This window comes from Bos grunniens, chromosome 17 (assembly GCF_055505025.1).
Source record: "Bos grunniens cultivar Pamir isolate PY7600 chromosome 17, Bosgru_T2T1.0, whole genome shotgun sequence".
Taxonomy (NCBI): Eukaryota; Metazoa; Chordata; class Mammalia; order Artiodactyla; family Bovidae; genus Bos; species Bos grunniens.
This window is the reverse complement of record NC_141181.1, coordinates 6,244,153-6,269,622: the sequence shown is the minus strand read 5'-3', so window position 1 is coordinate 6,269,622 and position 25,470 is coordinate 6,244,153. Positions and strand designations below refer to the sequence as shown.

Below are 25,470 nucleotides of genomic sequence, written 5' to 3'. Positions count from 1 at the left end.
AAAATGGGAAAGGAGTACATCAAAGTTGTATATTGTCACCTTGCTTATAACTTATATGCAGGGTACATAATGCGAAACGCCAGGCTGGATGAAGTGCAAGCTAGAATCAAGACTGCTGGGAGAAACATCAATAACCTTGGATATGCAGTTGACACCACCCTTATGGCAGAAAGTGAAGAACTAAAGAGCTTCTTGATGAAAGTCAAAGAGGAGAGTGAAAAAGTTGGCTTAAAACTCAACATTCAAAAAATGAAGATCATGGCATCCAGTCCCATCACTTCATGGCAAATAGATGGAGAAACAGTGGAAACAGTGAGAGACTTTATTTTCTTTGGCTCCAAAATCACTGCAGATGGTGACTGCAGCCATGAAATTAAAAGATGCTTACTCCTTGGAAGAAAAGCTACGACCAACCTAGACAGCATATTAAAAAACAGAGACATTCCTTTGTCAACAAAAGTCCGTCTAGTCAAAGCTATGGCTTTTCCAGTAGTCATGTATGGATGTGAGAGTTGGACTGTGAAGAAAGCTGAGCGCTGAAGAATTGATGCTTCTAAACTGTGGTGTTGGAGAAGACTCTTGAGAGTCCCTTGGACTGCAAGGAGATTCAACCAGTCCATCTTAAAGGAGACCAGTCCTGGGTGTTCACTGGAAGGACTGATGCTGAAGCTGAAGCGCCAATACTCTGGCCTCCTGATGTGAAGAACTGACTCATTGGAAAAGACCCTGATGCTGGCAAAGACTGAAGGCAGGAGGAGAAGGGGACAACAGAGGATGAGATAGCTGGATAGCATCACTGACTCAATGGACATGAGTTTGAGCAAGCTCTGGGAGTTAGTGATGGATGGGGAGGGTTGCAAAGAGTTGGACATGACTGAGTGACTGAACTGAACTGGGTGGGTCATGAAGCTGTGGTGGGAGTGGCTGACAGCCTGGGGACCCCAATCTGCGACTAAATGACAGCAGCTCTCACCGGGCTGGGCTCTCGCGTGTCACCGAGCAGAGGGGTGTTCCTACGGAGAAGATGGTCCTGAATCTGCACATGAACTCTGTGCTTCCCCATCATTCCTGCGAGTCCAGTCGCTCTTCCAAAGTGAGAAAAACAGAACACAGACCCAACAACTTAGTGAAAAATGGCCCTGAAAAGCACATCAGTGCTAGTTCTGGGACAAGACGGACAGCAGGCGAGCATGCCCCGAGACAGTGGTGGTTCCCGGGAAAAAAGCACAAGGCACAGCCCCAGGGAGGACAGGAATGTGCAGTGGGGAAGGGCCCGAGTCTAGATGTGAATGGGGCCTCCCCCTGCTTCTCATGGAAACAAGCAGTGGCTGTGGATATCCTTCAGGGGGTGAGGGAAAAAAAAAAGGACTCATTCAGAGGAGTCGTCAGTGGTGAAAATCAAAAGGTGGCTAATGGGTGGTGTGGAGCTGGCATAGGAGCATTGCTCTCCACTGAGAGGAGGGAGGGAGCCGGAATCCTGAACCACCACTACCACTTTCAAGAACATGGGCACCTGCAGCTCTGAAAGTGACCCCAAACACCGACGGTGTGCCCTCTGGTATGACTCGGAGACTACATGCTTTCAGGGGTTGGGGCGGTCTATAGTCCTATTGTGGTCTCCACAATTTCCACCTCTGTATCACATTCCCAGAGGGCTTGAGGACCCTTAAAATCTGAATAAAACCCTGGTCCCAACAATTTCACCTGTGCTCTGTTTGTAGCAAAGCCAGGAAGTGCACACATCTGAGTTGGACTCTACTCACCCACGGACAGTCGGCTGTGAAGTTCCATTGTTTGTGACGCACTCATTCTGGGAGGGACGCGGAGGGAAACCAACTGGGGAACCGGACTCTCCCTTGGACAATCAAAATCAAATAACTCAGGTAATAAAAGCTGACAGCAGACAAGCATAATCAAATACTGGGAGAATGGGGCGCAAAAAGGATGTTGTCAAGAAATCAATTCCGATGATAATCAACCTTCAGTGGGCCTAAAGTCAGTACTGCCAAAATGCTCGTGACATGGAGGAAACCTGTGTAACTCAACAGCGGTCTTCTGTTAACTGTCCCAGAAAGGAAACCAGCCCAGACAGGACATGAGGCTTCAGGGTGGGCTTGGGGACAGAGCCCCTGACAGTCCCCAAGCCGGGCGCTCAGATGGCTCTGTGCCTGGTGGATCCCACCTCTGAAAGCCCCTTGGTGCCTGCACTTGAAATAAATGAAATAACTGTGGGTTTTGCAGGAGTCAAGTTGGAAGACGTGTCTTTTGATTCGACTTGACCGGAACAAAATATCGGTTATTTTTTCTGTGCACAGAGTGTGAAAGCACCCTTAAGTTGGCAAGCACTGGATGTGATTTCATAAAATGAAGAATAAAATCAATTCTGAAAATTGCATGGAGCTCAAAAATGCCGAGCGACAATGTTGACCAAATGGATTTTCCTTCAGCTGTGGTCCGACGGTGAGTCTTCTAAGTCTGGGCGGTCTAAAACTAGTCAATAAGGTTGCAGATGCTCTTTTAGTTATTAGCTTTAAAGTAGTATTACCTATGGGATATACAGATATTTGTCATGGGAAATTATTTTATAGGCAATTCATCCAGACAGAAAACCAGGCCATTTCAAGCTAACAGGAGACCCCGAGCAAAACTCAGAAAACAATCCATCTGACAACCAGCCTTCGTCATGATATCTCCTGTCTCTCTGTTCTTGGAGACACTTACCCTTTCCCATGACACCAAAAACAAAAGACTATGGCTTTAAATGGGGACTAACTGGCTGGGCAAGGAAGTTGTTCAAATAAACCACGCATCTTGAGACTGCACACAGACAGACAGACTCGAGGCGGCAGAAGTCACTGACTTGGAGGGTCACAGTTGTATCTCCCTACAGTCTCACTGGGCCTCGAGTAGGCTGTCCCCAAAGCTCTGCCCTGTGAGGCTCTGGATGTGTCAGCAGCTATCTGCTGCCCTTTCCCTGGGAGCAGCATGTTCCTGGTTGTCTGCTTGGCTGCAGGCAGGTATTTAGGCTCGGTGAAGGCACTACTGTGCCTGCCATCTTTGGGGCCGAGTGTCCCATTCCCCTCCTCTTTCCTTTGGGGAAGGAACAGCTTCAGGAACCTTCTCAGTGCCCCCCTGGCCCGCAACCATCAGAGGTGAGATCTGGAGTCAAGAGTGTCTGTCTTGACATGTGGTTGCCGAAGGGGAGGAGGGAGCTGGGGAGGGATGGACTGGGCGTCTGGGTCAGTAGACGACAACTATCACACACAGAACGGACAGACGACAAGGCCCTGCTGAAGGAACAGCACAGGGTGCTAGAGTCAATGTCCTGGGATAAATCTTAATGGAAAAGAATATGAAAAAGAAGGTATACATGTGTACAACTTTGTCAAAGTGACAGTCACTTTGCTGTACAGAAGTGAGCAGAACATTGTAAATCAACTATATTAAAATAGAAAAAGCATCTGTCTCAGTGTGTTAATCTTTCCTGTAGGGCTACTCAAGAGAGTTAAACATAACACAGAAAAGATGAAACTCTTACATCTGAAAACAGCAGGTTACTGGAGGAGGAAATGGCAACCCACTCCAGTATTCTTGCTGGGAAAATCCCACGGGCAGAGAAGTCTGGCGGGCTACAGTCTACGGGGTCGCAAAGAGTCGGGACACGGCTGAGCGCACACACAGGGCACTGTGGTGAGTACAGCAGGCTCTCAGGAGACGCTGAACTGGGGCTGCTAGGCCCATTCCTCCACTGAAATCTCTCACAGCAGAGGACACCGAAATCTGCCACCAGAGAGCTCAGATGCGTTCTCACCAACTGCATCAGGCAAAACTGTCCCACAAACCCCATACACTAGGTGGAGGCCCTTCTCAAATGTTCCGTCAGATTGGGACAAGTAGCTAAGGCACAAAGTCTAAGAAACAAAATAAACAGAACTGTGGGAGAGCTTACATTGCTTTTCTTTCTACTTGGAAAATGAACAAAATTTCTGCTTTCCACTGGAGTTGCCTGATTTTCACTAAATTTAGCAGACAGCACTTATGTTTATTTATAGGGCAGGCTGACATCTTAAAAACCGAGAGGGGTGGGAAAAAGGTTTAAATGGACTGACATTCTATGACTTTGTTTCATGAAGCCTTAGTGGGGCTGGATAAAGTACTAATACCCACACAAGTAAACAACTGTTTTCTCTATTCCGTGACTCAAAACAGCAATGAGCTTGAAACAGGACTCTCAGCGGGCCTTGGGGCCCACTTCTGTCCAAGTAGGCAGGAGCTCAGAAGCGGAGCGGCTGGGCCCTGGAGTCAGCTCCCCTCAGGCCTGACGGAGTCACTCAGTGGCTCACTCTCAACCTCAGAGGTGGCGCTTCCTCACCAGAAAAACGGGGAGACGGACGGCACCACCGCAGGGGGTGCTGGGAGGACGGACTGGATTAGAAAGTGGTCCACTGTGAGCCACAGAACCCGCTGTTAGCTATCGGCCTTGACTGACCCTGAGCCGCCTATGGGGCCAATGACAACTCATCTGGATTCCCTGTTCAGCAAAGCAGGGTTTAGGAAGAGACATCCCCACAGAAATCACCTTTTATCATCTGCTAAAAAAACCGCACCTGCATATATGACCGTTCTCACAGTTACTCCTGGACACACTGACTCAGAGAAGGACTCGCCATGCTACTAGGACCTCTCATTCCCCTAGAATCCTAATGACTCGACCTCACCCTCCACACGTCCATTTCTTACTCCTGACAAATGAGGTTAGAAATCTGGGAGTCTGACACAGAGAGGAAAAAAAGGGGAGCTCACTAGGCTGAAGCTCCAGATGCAACATGATACACTTCATGAGGAAGAAACACTCACACAGGCTACGGTGGGAGGGCATTATCAGGTGGGCTTAAGAGGTGACATGAGAATGCACGCTTGATTCCAAGGTCCTGAAGAAACAAGTTCTTTAGGAGGCAGGGACACGGTCACGGCGCATGGCCTGACTGAGGCAGAAACCCCAGGCTTCTCTCCGCCAAGCTCGGCAACACAGGTACCACCCTGATTTGTTGGGCTGTCAAAAGGGTGCTTTATATACCTGACTTTGGGAAACAGGGACGCTTTATCAGGAACACTGCTTTCCCCAGGGCTTCGTGAGTACTGTGACAGAATCCCATTCATCCACTCATCTGTCCATCTGTTCGCCGATGCCTACTGTGCGCCAGACTTTGTGGTGGATGCTAAGACAGACTATATTAGAGTTTTGTAAATGCCAGGGAGAAATTATTACCACACAATTCAGTGCTCACCACACAGTACAGCGACAAGGGCAGAGCTGTATAACACAGGGAGGACAGCCACTATTACAGCAACGGTAGATGGAATACACCCTTGAGAAACCGTCAATCACTATATTGTACCTATGTAACTTAAATAACATTGTATATCAACTCTACTTCAATTAAAAAAAATTAAAGATAACAGTTAAGCTCTGAAGTTGTTTTTCTTTCTTTCTTTTTTTTTTTACCATTCATGGGTAAAGGATTGCGTTACCAGTAAGGACTGTATGCTTAATGTTTAATTTAATCAGTGACCCAAAGGCAGGAGCGTGGAGTCAGAGCTCTGCAGAGCACACCTCCACCACACTACTGATTTAATGAATACTCCCAGGCACTCTTTAAATTGAAAGATGGTTCATTAGATTGGTGCATCTGCCCTTCTCGGCAATCTGTTGTGTTTCTGAGGAAGTCAGGAAAAAAACATGAACATACCGCTTTCGGGTATGTTATGAGTAACTCGGCTTCCAATGATTACTAAGTCATCAGGAGCTCAGGGTGCCTGATTTCAGGAAAAGAAATCATCTGAATCATCCTCCTTCCGTATTACTAGTTCTCTTCTCATTTGTCTTGAAAATTTCAAGTATTAGCCATTAAAAAAAAAACCACATACTGCAAAATAAATCACCTAATACATTATCTGCAAGCTACAAAAATAAGCACAGTTTTAATATATCAAAAAAAATAAATAAATAAAGCTCTTATAAAACTGGCTTAAAAGCCAGCACCTCCTTGAGAGTGTTCCCCACTTGTCCCATCAAGGTTATCACTGCCTCCTCTGGGCTCCTGGCCTGCGTCATACATCTACTATCTGCTGCAATCTGCTCTGGGGCTGTCAGCTCAGGTGTCATATGTACATGTTCTTGGAAAGCAAAGAAAACAAATCAAACAAGTGTCTCTGTCCCCGTCTCAGTACCTGCTGCATAGAGATGCTAATAAAACTGCTGAAGTGAATAGACAAAAATAAGTTTCTATAATCAGGGCTTATACATCTGGAAGCTCACTCTAATGACAGAAAATGAAGAGGAACTAAAGAGCCTCTTGATGAGGGTGAAAGAGGAGAGTGAAAAAGCTGATGTGAAACTCAACATTCAAAAAACTAAGATCATAGCATCTGGTCCCATCACTTCATGGCAAATAGAAGGGGAAAACGTAGAGGCAGTGACAGATTTTATTTTCGTGGGCTCCAAAAATCATTGTGGACAGTGACTGCAGCCATGAAATTAAAAGACACTTGCTCCTTGGAAGGAAAGGTATCATAAACCAAAACAGGGTATTAAAAAGCAGAGACATCACTTTGCCGACAAAGGTCCATATAGTCAAAGCTATGGTTTTTCCAGTAGTCATGTGTGGATGTGAGATAAAGAAGGCTGAGCACCAAAAAACTGATGCTTTTGAACTATGGTGCTGGAGAAGACTCTTGAGAGTCAAGGAGATCAAATCAGTCCATCCTAAAGGAAATCAGTCCTGAATATTCATTGGAAGGACTGATGCTGAAGCTCCAATAATCTGACCACCTGATGTGAAGAACTGACTCACTAGAAAAGACCCTGATGCTGGAAAAGATCAAAGGTGGGAGGAGAAGGGGACCACAGAGGATGAGATGGTTGGATGGTATCACAGACTCAATGGACATGAGTTTAAGTAAGCTCTAAGAGTTGGTGATGGACAGGGAGGCCTGGTGTGCTGCAGTCCATGGGGTCACAAAGAGTCAGACATGACTGAAGCCAGGAGCCAACTCAGTGGAAAAGCCCCTGATGACGGGAAAGACTAAGGCAAAAGGAGAAGAGGGTGGCAGAGGATGAAATGGTCAGATAGGATCACCAACTCAGTGGCCATGAATCTGCACAAACTCTGGGAGACAGTGGAGGACAAAGGAGCCTAGCACGCTGCCCATGTGGTCACAAAGAGCTGGACACGACTTAGTGACTTAATAACAACAAACAACAACAAAACAGGGCCTTAAACTATGGAAAAACCAGAAACTCACTCACTTGCCACCCTCCGCAAACATTTCTCCAAGGCCTCTGCGGCTGAGGCGCTTGAAGGATACAGAAGTGCAGCCTGGGACATAGACATGAACATGTGTCTGCTTCAGAGAACTTGCTGGAGGTGAACACTATCTCTGGGGCTGAGAGGCCTCCGTTTGTGCCCTCTCTCATCCTTACAGAATTTGGCAAATACATTACAAAACGCAGGACTAGAATTTAGCATTCAGCGTTCAGTCTGAAGTTGATTTCAAGTGGGCTGGAAATTCAAGATGGTGGGGAAGGTGTGTGAGACTAAAATTTAGGTTTGTTAAATCAACTTGGGAACAGTGTGTGAATTCTAAGAAGTTTCAGGTTAAAAGGTGTTCTGAGCAAGCGGCTCGCTAGTTCACACACAGGCCTGGCGTTCAGCAGTGCTGACCGGCACCGAGTAACATGGCGAGCGGATGAGACAGTCCTTGCCGGAACAAAACACACCAAGTAATAAAGAATTAGAATACACCGACACAGTCGCCACAGAGGTGTCAGCAAGATACAGCAGCAGTCCATGGGAGGCGGGAAGCCGCCTGGCCTGCAGTGTGAGAGAAGAACCTACCGTGTCTGACGCGGTGAACAAGGCTGCCTGTGAGTCTCATACACACGCCTACTGACTTAAGACTTTTGGCACACATGTGTTTTCTCCAGGTCGATCTGACAAAACTGAGTTTCCTATACTCTCTGATTCTTTTCAAATGAGCTGATTTAGGGATGATAAAACAGAGACTCATTCATTCAATAAGCATTTGCTCGTCTACCACATACCAGAAATGGCAGGGTTCTGTCACTTAAGTGTATAAATACACACACAAATATGAATATCCTAACATCCCTGCAGCTACCGCTCAATCACAATGCAACAGCCCAGACTTCCCAGAGATCCCGTGCTCCACGCGATGAGTGCAGCAGACAGCCTGTCCCTGAGAGACGCCGTGGAGAAACTCCGCACAGCCTCCCTGACAGACAAGCAGAAGACAACTGTGATGCCACGCCACTCTCACGGGTGCCGGGCCACTTTAATGTGGCCATGACCCACGGAACCGCAGAGCCCCGCAGCCCTAGACAGGATGGAAAATCCCTGAGCACATCTCCACAGTGTCAGGTTCTTAATGGCCCCTTCAGAGGTATCCTCCAAGGACCGAGGCGTTTAGTCAGAGTTTGCAGCATTTCGTGTGGAATAAACGTTTCTTCTACAGTCGGTAAAACAACTGTCTGCTTTGTGAGAACCCAACTTCCTGCCAGACCCTGGCACGGTTCAACACCGCCAGACATCCAGAAAGCCTATATATTGATTTCCTTTTGTCCTGCACAGAGACAAGTGAACAGCCATCTGGAACATCCGGACTGTCCTCAAGAAGCCTCCATGGCTGCTGTGAGCAGCTCTGCAAGTCCACACACAAGAAATGACTGAGAGGAGCCCACCTCGTGGGTCTTCAGAGGCGTATCCACCCTCGAGGCTGGTGAGGAAGGTGAGCGCGCCTGATTCTGGGCACACTGCAGCTGTCGCACTCCACCCGGAGCCCCCCACCCGCCCAGTGGGCCAACCGCAGCCTCTGGAGAGGACCCACCAGCAGGACGCAGCTGTGCTCGGGCAGCATCCCGTACTGTTGCACGAGCCTCTGGCGAGTCACGCGGGGCAGCTCGGGGAGCCGCTCCCGCAGCTGGTCGATGTTGATCACCTGCTGCGGGTCTGCGCCGGAGGGGAGGGACCCTGAGTCGTAGAGCAGCAGCGGGGGCAGGTTGGGCTCCGGCATGAACCTGGGTGCAGAGAGGAGACGGCTGACTCTCCATACAGGGTTGAGTTGGAAGAGACAAACCTACAGTCAGTGTGAAAGTCTGTCTACAGATGCTGTGCTACAAATATTTTTTGAAGTCCCACATCAAGTCTCCTGCTTTTCCAGGAACTAGTCCTTGTACAAATGTAAGGTCAAAACCACCACATCCAGCGCTCTCTGTGCTCATAAACGAGCACTGCGTGAAAAGGGCGTGGGGCACAGGGCTGATGCCACCCTGGCATAAGTGCATATTCACAACAAGACACAGACTGGAAAAAAGAGCCAAATAAGAGCAACTTACTTCTTAGGAAGAAAGATGACTTCACCCACTAAGATTTTCAGTATTTTTAGCAGTTTTTATGAAATGGAAACCTTCTTTCTTGAGAACTGGAATAAATAAATGGACTTTGCGAAATATTGGGTTGGCCAAAAAGTTTGTTCAGGTTTTCCCATAACATCTGATGGAAGAACCCAAAAGAACTTTTGGCCCAACCCAATAAAATGCAGAAGGTAGGAGAGGGAGGGATGAACAGGGGAGCACAGCGGGGTTTCAGGGCAGTGAAACCATCCTGTGTGACACTGTAACTGTGCACACACATCATCACACGTCTGCTCAACCCAGAGAACAGACGACATGAGGGTGAACCCTAAGGTTAACTATGGACTTCAGTGACTAGGAAGGTGTCATATTGGTTCATCAATTGTAACAAATTTACCACATTACACATTAATACAAGATGTTATAAGAGGAAACCCGTGTGTGTGTGTGTGTCAGGGCGGGGAGGGGGTATATAGCATACAACAAGAAGTATATGGGAACTCTAATTTCCACTCAATTCTGCTGGAAAACTAAAACTGCAATAAAAAAGTCAATTAAAAAAAATGCGGACGCTACGTCACTGCATCAGCTCTTGTCAAACTAAGGTGTCCTTCCCTTTTGTCTATTCTAGCATCTAACATCTTTCCCTCTGCCCATACTTGTCAGAGGGTTTATGCAGAAGCAGGGTTACGCAGAATAAATGGTGGCTCCCAGGTGATACATCAGAAATGCAAGCAACCCGTCACCTCAATGCCAAATCTGTGCTATGAATCAGCCTGACTTCTGAAGGCAAGAGGAAAGCAAAGGGAGGCTGCCCAAACCTCATCTATTAACCTGGGGGAGCAACCTGAAGCCACCGACTCTGCTGAAAGCCAGAGCCACGCTCAGCGAGAGAGCAGCACCAACGCAGCGGGGGCCACACGGGAAAACAAAGGAGTTTCTTGGGAAGAACAGACTGAACCCAGAGAGGTCACTGTAATGAGAGCAAGGGTGACTGAGACAGACACATGAGGGGCGTCCTTGAGGTGACGGCCACTCTTAGGGTTTATGAGCTGCTTCCTTCCTAAATCACGATGCTCTATTTGTTCCTCATCGACAGCAATGGCTACTCTCATATCTTTCTGCACTTCACAAGGCCAAGTGCCAACCTCTACCACTTTGTTGCTTAGACTTTTCACTTTTGCAGTCTGATAAACAGGGGAAGAAATAAGAGGCTCAATTTACCCTAAGCTATTCCTTTCTTTGTTTTAATGTGCAACATTTTAAAAATCTTTATTGAAATTGTTAAAATATTGCTTCTGCTTTATGTTTCTTGGCTGTTGAGGCACATGGGATCTTGGTTCGCCAATCAGGGGATCATTGTTTCGATGTTTCCTCCTCCCCGCACAGGAAGGTTAGATCTTAGCCACTGGACACCACCAGGGAAGTCCTCAAAGCTATTCTTCTCATTTGCTTTATTTCTGGATCTCATAGTAAGTCTAACTTGTTAAACGGTATTACCTGAGATGTGACGGGAACTGGCATTAGCATATACAGCTCTTTTTTCTACCTTCTTACAGTCCTTGCGTTACTGAATTTGTCACTGAAAGTAAGCATGAGAACAGCCTGGGTCCCCCCTCAATGGCCATCCTCTCAGCTCAGTTATGACAGCTCTGACGAGGTGAGCGCCTAAGTGTTTTCCAACCGTTGAATCCTGTCAAATAAGGTCTCCAAGGCTCCCAAATCAAAATACTCTTCCTCTCAGTACACACATAAACCAGGAACCCTGGATCTCCCACTGTGCAATGACGACAGCAGAAAGTGCTTCCTAAAGGCCACCCAGGGTCACTGTGTTGGTCTGTAAGTGGGCCTGGAATACCAGCCAAACAGAGAACAGTTTTCTGACGAGAGGAGTAACCACCTGTAGTCTTGTTTTCCTTCTTTGTCTCTCATCGGCACGGTGCACCTGTGACAGTTAAACGAGAGAACATTTTAAAAAGCACTGCAGCAAAGGCTGGTGTGTATGCAGACAGGGGTTCACTACCAACAGGGGAACCAGGGGACTCAAGCTCCTCTGCCGTCTGTGGGAGACACTTTCCTGAATATGCGGCAGAAATGATATTAAAGAAAGACACATGTGTAGCATGATAATTCAAAAGAAGAAAAAGAAACTGCTTCAATGTTTCCAACATTTAACCAGCTCAAACTCCAGGATTTTGAAACCTTTCCCCTGCTGCTGCTGCTGCTAAGTCGCTTCAGTCATGTCCGACTCTGTGCGACCCCATAGACGGCAGCCCACCAGGCTCCCCTGTCCCTGGGATTCTCCAGGCAAGAATACTGGAGTGGGTTGCCATTTCCTTCTCCAATGCATGAAAGTGAAAAGTGAAAGTGAAGTCAAAAGCTCAGTCGTGTCTGACTCCTAGTGACCACATGGACTGCAGCCCATCAGGCCCCTCCGTCCATGGGATTTTCCAGGCAAGAGTACTGGAGTGGGGTGCCATTACTCCAGGGCATGTTTCTGACCCAGGGACTGAACCCAGGTCTCCTGCATTGCAGGCAGACTCTTTACTGTCTGAGCCACCGGGGAACAAAGAATCAGAAAGTTAAGACTCAGAGATATCTGAACAGATAAACACATCTCTACAGCCAGCTCCAAGCTTTCTTCCACTTCTAAGCTGAAACTGGCAGGTCTGACAGAATTTAAGGAAGTCAAAATTCTTGGCACAAAAGAGGTAAGTTGGAATCCAGGGAGGGGCCAGGATCTAAGACTCCAAGTCTATTCAGTCAAGTGAAATCTGTCACCAGCCCTGGATGGTGTATCACATCCTGTGGGGCATGGCGTTTTCCTAATGAGGAAACCAGACTGCAGAGAAGCTAGGTACCTTCTTCATGGTGATACGGCTGGTCTGCGGAGCCCCACCGACCTGTATTCAAGATGCTGTCATGCAAACTTACCCAAGCTTGAAATCAAACGAGCGAGTTTCATTCAGAATTTCACCTCCATTCTCAAGTTCATTGATTTGCCTCTGAATTTCATAGTCTAAAAAAAAATAGTTTAGTGTCATATTTGATTCCTTTTTCCAGTTAAGCAATAATTGGAACTCTTTCAATCTTTAGGTCAAAAAATAATCAAGGGAGTTGTTTATAATTATTCTTTCCATAGATGCTGTATTTCTTCTTCTTGCTGCCATCACAGAATAACATTGGTGGGAAGGGTCTTTTAGGAAGCTCTGCTCTCTCACTTTTTGAGCAAACCCAGGTTTAGAGCAATTAACGTGACCCAGTACAGAACACAAGCACACAGCTTGGCAGAAGGGCTAGGGCCAATGCTGAGGACAAGCGACTCCAGGTCTAGGACCTTGCTTATCAAAGAGTGTTTATCCCAGGACCCATGGGCAGGATTCAGGGGGTTTTGGTATCTCCTGGGATTATATACAAATGTGGCTGTGTGCCTAGGCACAGATTTTGGAGAAATGATCCAGAACGTCCACTGTATATTCAAAGGGATCTATGGCCCCCAATGATGAAGAGCCACTGCTCTACGCCTTGCTCCCTCACCACGGAGCAAGGCAGCAGTGGTTAGCGGAACACAGCCTCAGCTGCCACGCTTCCGTATGAAAAGAGCCTAAGCTTTCCCTCCCTCCTTGCTGCTGCTGCTGCTAAGTCGCTTCAGTCGTGTCTGACTCTGTGCGACCCCATAGACGGCAGCCCACCAGGCTCCCCCGTCCCTGGGATTCTCCAGGCAAGAACACTGGAGTGAGTTGCCATTTCCTTCTCCAATGCATGAAAGTGAAAAGTGAACATGAAGTCACTCATTCGTGTCCGACTCTTAGTGACCCCATGGACTGCAGCCCACCAGGCTCCTCCGTCCATGGGATTTTCCAGGCAAGAGTACTGGAGTGGGGTGCCATTGCCTTCTCCCCGTCCCTCCTTAAGTCCCCACTAAAACGTACTCCTCTTGCCCTCACCCAAATCCTGACTCTTATCTGAGCTGACAAAAAGCAACAAACCCCAAGAGGATGGCTAAAAGGTCTGATGTAAGGAGAAAATTTGGGTGGAAAAATTACAGGCTTGGGGACTTAAGCCTGTAACAGGGAAGCTCAGGTTCTTCCAGCCCCAGCCCGACCACAGGTAGAGTTCTGTCTCCGACTGCCGCTCCACAGGATACTTCATAGGACAACAGAAGGCTAGGGGCAGCCAAAGCCTTCAAATTCATCTGGGATGAATCTACCTAAAATCTTGTGGCTTGTTTAAGTTCCAATCACCACCTCTTACAATAATGAGCTCCAGGACACTCATCTACAAGGCGAAGTGGAACTTTTTTCGGTTCGTTCCAAGCTTCACGAACTTCACCAACCTGAGCTGGAAGGGTTTCTCCTGGCCCAGACCTTTCGCAGCCTCAGATACACGGACAGTATCTCCTCTCACAAGCAGAAGACTCCACCCTCATTAGCCGTCTTTATGCGGGAAGCTTCCCCTATACATCCTATATGTCATCCCCTTGACCATCAGTTCAGTTCAGTCCCTCAGTTGTGTCCGACTCTTTGTGACCCCATGGGCTGCAGCACACTGGGCTTCCCTGTTCATCACTAGCTCCTGGAGCTTGCTCAAACTCATGTCCATCGAGTCGGTGATGCCATCCAACCATCTCATCCTCTGCCGTCCCCTTCTCCTCCTGCCGTCAATCTTTCCCAGCATCAGGGTCTTTCCCAATGAGTCAGTTCTTCACATCAGGTGGTCAAAGTATTGGAGTTTCAGCTTTAGCATCAGGCCTTCCAATGAATATTCAGGCTTGATTTCCTTTAGGATGGACTGGTTTGATCTCCTTGCTGTCCAAGGGACTCTCAAGAGTCTTCTCTAACACCACAGTTCAAAAGCATCAATTCTTCAGTACTCAGCTTTCTTTATAGTCCAATTCTCACATCCATACATGACTACTGGAAAAGGCATAGCTTTGACTAGATGGACCTTTGTTGGCAAAGTAATGTCTCTGCTTGTCAATATGCTGTCTAGGTTGGTCATAGCTTTACTTCCAAGGAGCAAGCGTCTTTTAATTTCATGGCTGCAGTCACCATCTGCAGTGATTTTGGAGCCAAAGAAAATAAAGTATTTCACTGTTTCCATTTTTTCCCCATCTCTTTGCCATGAAGTGATGGGACTGGATGCCATGAGCTTCACTTTTTGAATGTTGAATTTTAAGCCTGCTTTTTCACTCCTCTTTCACTTTCATCCACAGGCTCTTCACTTTCTGCCATAATGGTAGTGTCATCTTCATATCTGAGGTTACTGATACAGCTGTGTATCTGAGGCCCTTGACCATGTTAATGCCTTTTTCCTGAAAATGTATAGAGTCACAGTGTCTTCATTAAGGCTGGTTGATTATTTCAGGTTCAGGATAAAAAGTGTTATCCAAGACTAGAAAACCTGTCCTCCTTCTAACACTCAGCATCCTACTGAACCTTTGGTGAACCTCTGGGCTGGGACGCCACTTTCATCCAGCCCCTGCTCTGTGTACCTTGAAGGATGCACCTTAACCTCCACCTCCACTTCCTCCCTTCTGTGTCTCTTCCTCTTAGACACCTTTGCTTTTAAAGAGTACTGTCATCCTTCTGAGATGTCAGCCCCTCACATTCACAGTGATCATCTTCTATGGACCACTCCAGCTGCTGAGCTTGCGCAGTTCTTCTCTTTTATTACTAGCATACATCTGTCCACACTGAGAGATCCACAGCATGTGCTCCAGTAAGATCACTACTTGATTACACAGGCCTAGGCAACCTATTCTCTGGTGGCTCAGCTGGTAAAGAATCCATGTGCAGTGCAGGAGACCCAGGTTCAATCCCTGGGTTAGGAAGATCCCCTGGAGAAGGGAATGGCAACCCACTCCAGTATTCTTGCCTAGAAAATTCTATGGACACAGGAACCTGGCAGGCTACAGTCCACAGGGTAGCAAAGAGTCGGACATGACTGAGTGACTAACACTTTCAAGCAATCTGTTAGTTAAAACAGTTAAAAGCAGAAAAACACAATGACCAATTAGGTCAAATTGTGGCTAATCTATAACAAATACAACATTATACAGTTCAGACTGGTTGTGGTACATGGAAAAACAGAGTTACAGAATTTTGCAAATCCTCCCATAGAGGTGAAGTCTATTTCCTCCCCCTTCCCTTGAACCTGTTTTGAATGGAATGTACTGGAAGAAATGTTGTGCAAATTCTAGAACTAAAGACTGAAGACGACTTGAGGGATCTGCCTTCATCCTCCTAGGACGCCACCTCTGCCAAATAAGAAAGCTGGGCTAAGCAGAAAGCAGAAAGCCCACATGGGTAAAGAAGCCCAGCAGATGTCTGGCACCAAGGCCCCAGCGTGTAAGGTCCTCTTGGACTCTTTATCTCAGCAGAGTGCCGGCTCCCCAGAGTCAAATGAAAGAGCCGAGGCAGGACCAGCAGAAAACCACCCAACCCACAAAACCCTGAAGCTGAGATGTTACCATGTAAGTCATTAAGTTGGGTGGGTGTAAGTCATTAAGTTGCTGCTACAAAGAAGTATATGAGGAGTAACAGCTGACATTCACCTATAGCTTTGGCCAAAAATCGGGCACTGTTGAGATTCTTCACTTCGGTTCGAATGCCTAAAGGCTCCCCAGGGCGATGCACAGATATATTGGCATCCACTCTTAACTGGCCCTCTGGAAGGAGAGAAAAAAAGACAACTCTTTAGAAATTCTCTGCGGGAATGTGGTCTTTTTAAGGCAAGAGAGTGCAAGCAATATCTGACTCTAGCTGATGTCCATGGTGTCAGTGGTGAAGAATCATGGGTTCATGAAGAAGACATGGGTTCAATCCTTGGGTCGGGAAGATCCCCTGGAATAGGAAATGGCAACCCGCTCCAGTATTCCTGCCTGGAGAATGCCATGGACAGAGGAGCCTGGTGAGCTACAGTCCATGGGGTCACAAAGAGTCGGACACAACTGAGCGTGCACAAGAGTGTGCGGTGCACGCGTGCACACGCACACACACACGCACACACACACTCAAAGGAGGTAAGGTTGGTCCTGAAGTTCACGGCTGGTACTTCTGCCCACTTACAAGACTGACAGTCCTAAGGCATCTGCGGGATGTGTGTGCACGTGTGCAGGGATATTTCTGTGCACTTGTACACAGGTAGAAGACAGAAGAAATTCTGGATATACCATCTGGGGAAATCTAATTTCTTTTGTGCCAAATAAGAAAAACAATACTGTTAAAATGGAGGTTTACTCTGAAGTTTTATTCTGAAGTTTTTTTCAAAGTGTCAGAGCTGGGTTAGGGGGAAGGCCTCAGAAATTGTTATGTGATAGCCCTACACTGCTCTCTGAGGAAATGTGGATTTCCAACAGCGATTCCAGGAGATTTATAAGAGAGTCCTTGAGAATTTACAGCTCAAGGGCACAAGCCAGAAACGTGGGCTTTTTTCCCTCCTCCTTCTTCCAGGTACTGTAATAATTTCTTTCTTCTGCAAACAGGACTTGAATCCTTTCTGACGGCTGTAGGGGTTTGCCACAGCAGACAGTGCTGTGGGGGGTGGGGGATGGGGACCAGAGACAGCAGCCTTCACTCTAGGAGAACTTTCTTTGACCCTGAACCCTGCCTCCATCCCCGCCCACTTTGGCAGCAGTCACCCCTAAGGAAATAGGTAGTTTGTGAGATGACTAACAGGCTCTTGAGGAGGCAAGGGAAGCAAAATCCCAAGAGGAAAAGAGACAAAGAGAAGAAATCAACACATTTCACACCCTGCAAAGTAAAGCTAGAATTCTCTATTCTCTAGTTTTATTTACAATATTTAAAACAGAACAAAAACGGACAAAACGCTGGATTTTTTTCTTAGGCAAGTCTTTAAACTTAAAAAGGATCTGTCAAACCTGAATGTGCTGATGAGTTAAGAAAAGAAATTTCTTTTCTAAGGTTTCATAAAAGTAAAAGCATATTAAAATAATAAAATAGCATGAATAAATTCCACGCCTAGAGAAAGAGACCCTTGTAAGGGCTCTCTACCATTCCCACTCTGCCGCTCCCCAAGGGCCACCCATGCTGACAGGCAGGGAAAAGCCACCTTTTAGCCCAGAAATGACTCTGTGTCTCTATTACTTCTCCCATTTCTCCAAAAACCTCTTAGCCCCTGTAGACACTGTGTGCTTCCTTGAGCCTCAAGAATCCCCAGTGACTTCTGATACCGTCAGACTCTCTATGGGGACCCTGCTTAGTCCTCTGACTACATCCTGTCAGCTCCTCCCACAAACGTCCCTGGCAGCCGACCCCTGCCTCGGCATCCCCCCCCACCCCTCCCCCCACCCCCCCCCCACCCCGCTGCCTTCCCTGCCTGAGGGCTCGCATCCCACCCTGGCATCCCACCCTGCCGTCGGAGCGGCGACCCCTCCTCGTCCAGCCACACCCTCCCTCCGTTCTGGCCGTGTCCTCCCACAGGATTGCAGCATCCATCAGCGCTGGACCACGTGCACAGCTGGCTCCCACCGGTGTCCCACCTCCACCCAGCACTCACCAGCCCTCCCCTGGCCTTGGCCACCGCGCCCCAGCGCTTTCCACCGCTCACTCCCTGCCTGCCGCTGGTCCCCACGTGCCCTGGTCATCACTGGTATTGTCCCTCCTTGAACCTCGGCTCAGCCTTCAAGGTCCCACACGAGTGGGACTTTCTCTTCCCCACCTCTACTGGTGCTCCTCCGAGTTACCGGAATACACGCTCAGGACCGCAGCCTATTCGGAATTCATCTTATCTTTAAGACCAGAGAGAAGGCCTTTGAGAATGGGGCCCAAGTGTAGAATCCCCACCCCTCTTTCCTTCCAAGGACACCATTCCTTCAGTTCTCTCCTCTCTCCATACCAGTTGTTAATTTTCTTCCTCATGGCCCCTGTATGTATACGTATGCAACAGTATTTTTCACTAAAAACAGAACCTGAAGACCTGCTCCCTTGAACGCAATTCTCTGTCCATCATCCGGCTAGTCTCTGCTTTCCTTTTCAGCAAATCCTCTCAAACAAATACTGTTTGCTTGCTGACACACAGTCTCCACGATCTCACCCTTCAGTCACTCCTGAACCTGTCAGCCTGGCTTCTGCCCCCATCTCCCCGAAAACACCTTGCCAAAGTCACCAACAGGCCCTGGCCGTCGAATCCCTCGGACACACGGACACCAGACATGCTGTGCCTTCACCTCGCTAGATACACCAGCAGCACGTAACCTGCCAACCGCTCTCAGCAGCTGGCACCATCACTCTCTAGGTCTCCTCCGGGCTCCTGAGCTCGTTTCCACGTCTCTATCATCTGTTCCCATCCTTGTGCGCTCTCTGTAAAGGAGTGTGGCTTTAAATACCACCGCTGCTCTGACAATCCCTAGACTTCTCACTTCAGCCCAGACCCCTGCTCTGACCTCTCCTTCAGCTCCCCACGGGGGCGGTCGGGGCGCGTCAGTTTCCCCAACTAAAGGATCTGCCCATCCGCACAGCCATCTTTGTCCTCAGCCTCCCAGTGACGACAAACGGCGCCACCACCTTGTGCCTCAAGCGTGACCTCTTCCTGCCTCTTGCCTTCTACATCAGCCTGTTAACCAATCCTGTTGTTTCTAAAAACCCCCTCGAAGCCACCTATCTTGACCTGTCCATCCTCACGAACACCAGCTCTGCCCACACCAGCATCACCTCCACTGAACTACTGGGAAGGCTTCTTACCCGGGCTCTGCTTCTACTCGTACCCTGCTGAAACCCGTGGTCCAGAGCACCCACAGTGGTTTCCTAAAACATTCATCTGACTCTGTCTTTCAGCGGCTTAAAACCCTTCTGTGACCTCCCACTGTGGAATGAAATCCAAACTTATCTTGGTCTTATCACTGTGGTTTAGCCCTCTGACCTTTTCAGTCTTACCTGAGGCACAGCCCCCTGCTCCTGGCACTCTCCCTGCACCGCTGGTGTTAATACCTGCAGGCACATTCTACACTTTCCCTCACTTCCAGGACGTGGCCTGGGCTCCTGGCTGGGTGCTCACCCTCTAGCTGACGCTGGCTGGAGCCTTGGAGCGTTCTCCTGAGGTCCTCGCCTTCCAACGGTATCCTTTATCACGGTACCTTCTGTGCTTCCTTAATGCACTTCTCACTACGTGCCATGAGCTAAGTCGCTTCGGTCGTGTCCAGCTCTTTGCGACCCTAGGGACTGTAACAGCCCGCCAAGCTCCTCTGTCCGTGGGGCTTTTCAGACAAGAAGACTGAAGTGGGCTGTCATGCCCTCCTCTTCCAGGGGATCTTCCCGACCCAGGGATTGAACCCTCATCTCTTATGTCTCCTGTACCAGCAGGTGGATGCTTTACCACTGCACCGCCCGGGAAGCCCCACTTACCACTGTAACTATTAAACTACTTCGTCTTATTTGTTAATGTATGTGTCTGTCTCGTGAATACGTACTCTCTTCCTCACTGCTCTATTCAGAACCTAGAGCTGACTCTGGCACAAGGTAACTGCTCAATGAATTCACACCCTGGTACTTGCCTGAGAAATCAGTAAGCAGACTGGTCTCACAGTAGGTTCCTGACAAGTTCTAAAGTTCTGTCTGAACAGGACTAATCTACTGAATCATCTGAAAGGCCCATTCAGCTCAAAGGAAAACTTGCCAAGTATGCTGAGCTCTGCCCAACCCCATTTCAGTATTTGGGAGAGAACTTTTTTTGAGCTCTGAGAACCTTGAATAGGACCTCACTTGCTTTTAAAATAAAACCATCTCTCACAATTTAGACTTTTAATTTGGAAGAGGAACAAAAGCACAAGTTTCAGTGTCTCCCAGGGAAGATCATGCTCTGCAGATGTCTGAGGGGACTCATTTAGTGTCCTGCAGTGTTGAAAGCGTTCACTTGCCTGGACTCAAATACAGTGCCCAACACGCACAAAAGGCGTTTTACCCAGTGAAGACGAAATACCTTTTAAACAAATTAAGTTAAATTGCCTCAGGTCCACAAAAGCCTCACCAGCCAGGTTGGCTCCAACGCATTCTGCAACACCAGGGAGGGCCTTCATGAGGACGTTATCAAGCTCAATTTCCACCCTCTAGGAGCAGACATGTGTAACAGCAAAATGAAAAACCCCACCACTGAGCACAATGATACGGTGCAGTTACGTGCTATTTTTTCCCCCCAAACACATCCACACACGAGAAATACAACACCAGGGCAGAAAACGGCTTCAGTCAACAGCAGCAGCCTGAGGATTTAGTGAAGGTCTGTTAAGCCGTCTCATTCTGGTCATTCATTTCTGGTTTACTCTCCAGAACGCAGATAACAGGGTTTGACAAAAAGTAAGATAAAATAGTGTGACCCAACTTTACTGAAAATATTTCATATAGCTTATTTATCTACAATGAGTGGTATTTCTGTAAACGTAATACTACTTATTAGTATTAATAAGCACATAACATTTAATGAGCACAGGCTATTTGTCAAGACTTGTGATATGTTTTGTGTATATTATCACATTCACTCCCTACAATACAGCATTAATGACAAAGCCACTTAGATGTCCTTGAGGTGATTCATACTTGACAGTCCCCAAACGGAGTTCCAGGCTTCCTCCCACAAGGCTGTTGCTGGCTCGCTCAGCCCACTCTGCTGCCCAACTCTTATCTGATACGCGGATGACTTCCTCTCCTCTTGGGTTTCTTCCTTTCTCTTTCTGTATATATATAGCAACTGGTTTTACAAGTGTAGAAAGGGAGGCTCGGAGAAGTCAAACACCTCACCCAGCTTCTATAGCTGGAAGCACAGGACAGGACTCCACCCCAGGTCTGGGGCCGTGGTGTCTAAAGCACCTACTCTGCTACCCCAGGTCTCCAGGCTGTTTGGCCACCCTGTCGCGGCTGGCACCAGGAAGCAGGGGCACGCAGTGCTTAAACAGGAGGGGCTCCGATCCCAGCTCAGTCACTTCTTGTGTGCCCTGGCCACACCACCCAACCTGTAAGCCTCCACTCCTCATGTACAACAGGCACAGTAGTAAGTCTCTGGGAAAAGTAATGGGATTTAAATGTGAAGAAAAATTAATTTTAAAGAACGCTTTCTGAACAGATGAGCATGTTTAAACAGCAGGTAGTACGGCCTTGGAAACATTCAGTGTATCGACTTGGGTACATGCTCCCCTCAGCAGACTGCTCCGAGGATCTCAACAGTAATGGCCACTGAGAAGGAAATGACTTCTGGAACCCAGGCCGAGCCAGCCCACACTCATTAGCAAAACTATCGGGAACTCACTGAATCATAGCCTGGAGCAACTGAAGCTTTACTGCAAAAGCACGTGGGGGTCCACTGGCGCCCTCCGGGGTGGCCCTCGGTTCCGAGACCTGTCTCCACTGGTGATGCAGTGCCCTGCAGTGGGGGGACGTAAGGACGAGCAAGGGGGCTGGGCTGACAGAGCTGAGGGCACCAACAGCGGGACCCCTGCAGACCCCAGGCGGACCTTCGCTCCCCACAGCACTCAGGACTCTCTCGTACACGCTGCCGCTGTGCCGGGGGCAACCGTGTTGGATTCGTATTTAGAAGCAACAAAAAGCATCATGACGAATGAGATTTAATAAACCCTCTCTGCCGTCACCGCCTGATGAGTTCTTGCTGCTCTGGTTTATCTCTTGGCAAGGACCTGATGGAACTATTTCTCAGCTAACAGGTGGTCTGTTTATTATTCCACAGGTTTGGTAGGAACCACAGTTATTTTGAAAAAGAATGGAAAAATAAAAAGGTCTGTTTATTATTCCATAGGTTTGGTACAAACCACAGTTATTTTGAAAAAGAATGGAAAAATAAAAAGAATTTTTTAACAGCAATAGTGCAAAAATGGATAACCATTCAGCCTGCCCATACTTCTTTTCTGTTCTATGTGTAAAAAGGCAGCAGGAGTCATAAATCTAGCATGGAGAGGTCTCTTATTCTAACACAGACCCTCTTTTCTACACACAGACTTGCAGGCAGCTAACCTTTACGCCACTCAAACTCCTGTGGCTCTGTTTGTCCAGCCTGTAGCTTAAAGAAGACAGCAAATCAGCAAGTTCTGTCTCCAGATTCAACCCAAACCATGGCTTTGATGTTACAATTTGTTGCCCATAAAATGTCCTATGTGACAAAGATGACGTTACAGCTTCTGAAGTCCCTTTGTAACATGCAAAAAAATGTGTGACAAAATGGTCAATAAATGGTATTATAATCTAACAGGCAGATGGATCATCTGCGTCAATAGTACTTAATGGCACCTCTTGTGACTACCTGAGATGGCTAATTGTTTGTGTGAACAGGACTGAGCCAAGGGGAGCCTGGATATTTGATTAAATGTTATTTTGGATGTGTCCTTAGGGTGTTTCTGAAGGAGATTAACATTTGAACTGATAGTGAGTAAAGCAGACTACCTGCCCATGAGGGTGGGCTTTATTCAATCCACTGAAAACAAGAATAAAGGGCCCAGTGGGGGTGAAACCAAGGAAGATGCTATGGGGCTCCTGGACAATGAAGCCTTTCTGTGTCCCCCATTTCTTGCTTGTAGGCAACAGACTCCAGCCTCTGCGACCTTCCCTGAGTTCCAAAGTGCAGATTCAAACAGTTGCTAATCAGGGAAGGAAGGAGATGCATAGACAAGGGAGGGGCAGGCAAGAAACACTAGTGTAGCCCTGGGGCGGGGTCCTGGTTCCGCCCCAGGAGATTCACACAACAAGCTCTTTATAAGAACTAAGATCAGATCAGATCAGTCCACTCTTTGCGACCCCATGAATCCAGCACACCAGGCCTCCCTGTCCATCACCAACTCCTGGACTTCACTCAGACTCATGTCCATCAAGTCGGTGATGCCATCCAGCCATCGCATCCTCTGTCGTCCCCTTCTCCTCCTGCCCCCAATCCCTCCCAGCATCAGAGTCTTTTCCCATGAGTCAACTCTTCGCATGAGGTGGCCAAAGGACTGGAGTTTCAGCTTTAGCATCATTCCTTCCAAAGAAATCCCAGGGCTGATCTCCTTCAGAATGGACTGGTTGGATCTCCTTGCAGTCCAAGGGACTCTCAAGAGTCTTCTCCAACACCACAGTTCAAAAGCATCAATTCTTCGGCGCTCAGCCTTCTTTACAGTCCAACTCTCACATCCATACACGACCACAGGAAAAACCAGAACTAAAGTCCGCAACAAATGGAAGATGTTAACTGTCTGAAGAAGCACTCTTCACTCCAGAGAAAAGATGACAGTTTGATAACCTTCAGTTCAGTCCTTCAGTCCTCTTTGCGACCCCATGGACTGCAGCAAGCCAGGCCTCCCTGTCCAGCACCAACTCCCGAGGTCCACCCAAATCCATGTCCATGGAGTTGGTGATGCCATCCAACCATCTCATCCTCTGTCGTCCCCTTCTCCTCCTGCCCCCAATCTTTCCCAGCATCAGGGTCTTTTCCAATGAGTCAGCTCTTTGCATCAGGTGGCCAAAGTACTGGAGCTTCAGCTTCAGCATCAGTCCTTCCAATGTACATTCAGGACTGATTTCCTTTAGGATGGACTGGTTTGATAGCCTTGCAGTCTACGGGACTCTCAAGAGTATTCTCCAACACCACAGTTCAAAAGCATCAATTCTTCAGCGCTCAGCTTTCTTTATAGTCCAACTCTCACATCCATATATGACTACTGGAAAAACCATAGCCTTGACTAGACGGACCTTTGTTGGCAAAGTAATGTCTCTGCTTTTTAATATGCTGTCTAGGTTGGTCATAACTTTTCTTCCATGGAGTATCATTTTATATCATGGCTGCAGTCATCATCTGCAGTGATTTTGGAGCCCCCCAAAATAAAATTTGCCACTGTCACTGTTTCTCCATCTATTTGCCATGAAGTGATAGGATCAGATGCCATGATCTGTTTTCTAAATGTTGAGCTTTAAGCCAACTTTTTCACTCTCCTCTTTAACTTTCATCAAGAGGCTCTTTAGTCCTTCTTCACTTTCTGCCGTAAACGTGGTGTCATCTGCATATCTGAGGTTATTGATATTTCTCCCAGCAATCTTGATTGCAGCTTGTGTTTCCTCCAGCCCAGTGTTTCTCATGATGTACTCTGCATAGAAGTTAAATAAGCAGGGTGACAATATACAGCCTTGACGTATTCCTTTTCCTATTTGGAACCAGTCTGCTGTTCCACGTCCAGTTCTAACTGTTGCTTCCTGACCTGCATACAGGTTTCTCAAGAGGCAGGTCAGGTGGTCTGGTATTCCCATCTCTTTCAGAATTTTCCACAGTTTGTTGTGATCCACACAGTCAAAGGCTTTGGCATAGTCAATAAAGCAGAAATAGATGTTTTTCTGGAACTCACTTGCTTTTTCAATGATCCAGCGGATGTTGGCAATTTGACCTCTGGTTCCTCTGCCTTTTCTAAATCCAGCATGAACACCTGGAAATTCACCGTTCACATACTGCTGAAGCCTGGTTTGGAGAATTTTGAGCATTACTTTACTAGCGTGTGAGATGAGTGCAATTGTGCGGTAGTTTGAGCATTCTTTGGCATTGCCTTCCTTTGGGACTGGAATGAAAACTGACCTTTTCCAGTCCTGTGGCCACTGCTGAAGTTTTCCAAATTTGCTGGCATATTGAGTGCAGCACTTTCACAGCATTATCTTTCAGGATTTGAAAGAGCTCCACTGGAATTCCATCACCTCCACTAGCTTTGTTCGTAGTGATGCTTTCTAAGGCCCACTCGACTTCACATTCCAGGAGCCCTGGCTCTAGGTGAGTGACCACACCATTGTGATTATTTGGGTCACGAAGATCTTTTTTGTACAGTTCTGTGTATTCCTGCCATCTCTTCTTAATATCTTCTGCTTCTGTTAGGTCCCTACCATTTCTGTCTTTTACTGAGCCCATCTTTGCATGAAATGTTCCCTTGGTATCTCTAATTTTCTTGAAGAGATCTCTAGCCTTTCCCATTCTATTGTTATCCTCTATTTCTCTGCACTGATCACTGAGGAAGGCTTCCTTATCTCTCTTTGCTATTCTTTGGGATTCTGCATTCAAATGGGTAT

General features: G+C 47.6%; 1 protein-coding gene across 8 annotated transcripts in view; it reads right to left on the bottom strand.

Moving 5' to 3' along the window:
• GATB (glutamyl-tRNA amidotransferase subunit B) overlaps positions 1-25,470 on the bottom strand; it is a 103,219-nt gene that overhangs the window by 25,230 nt on the left and 52,519 nt on the right. For 2 of the 8 annotated variants that reach the window (XM_086346334.1, XM_086346329.1), the window contains 6 exons: positions 15,990-16,103; positions 12,368-12,452; positions 11,334-11,378; positions 8,908-9,097; positions 1,764-1,855; positions 974-1,085 (listed from right to left, as the gene is read on the bottom strand). In XM_086346334.1, the coding sequence (XP_086202460.1) occupies positions 974-1,085; positions 1,764-1,855; positions 8,908-9,097; positions 11,334-11,378; positions 12,368-12,452; positions 15,990-16,103 (638 nt within the window). Of the gene's footprint in view, positions 1-973; positions 1,086-1,763; positions 1,856-8,907; positions 9,098-10,670; positions 11,379-12,367; positions 12,453-15,989; positions 16,104-25,470 lie in introns of those variants that run through there. The other 6 variants (XM_086346335.1, XM_086346332.1, XM_086346336.1 and 3 more) reach the window with 4 other exon arrangements.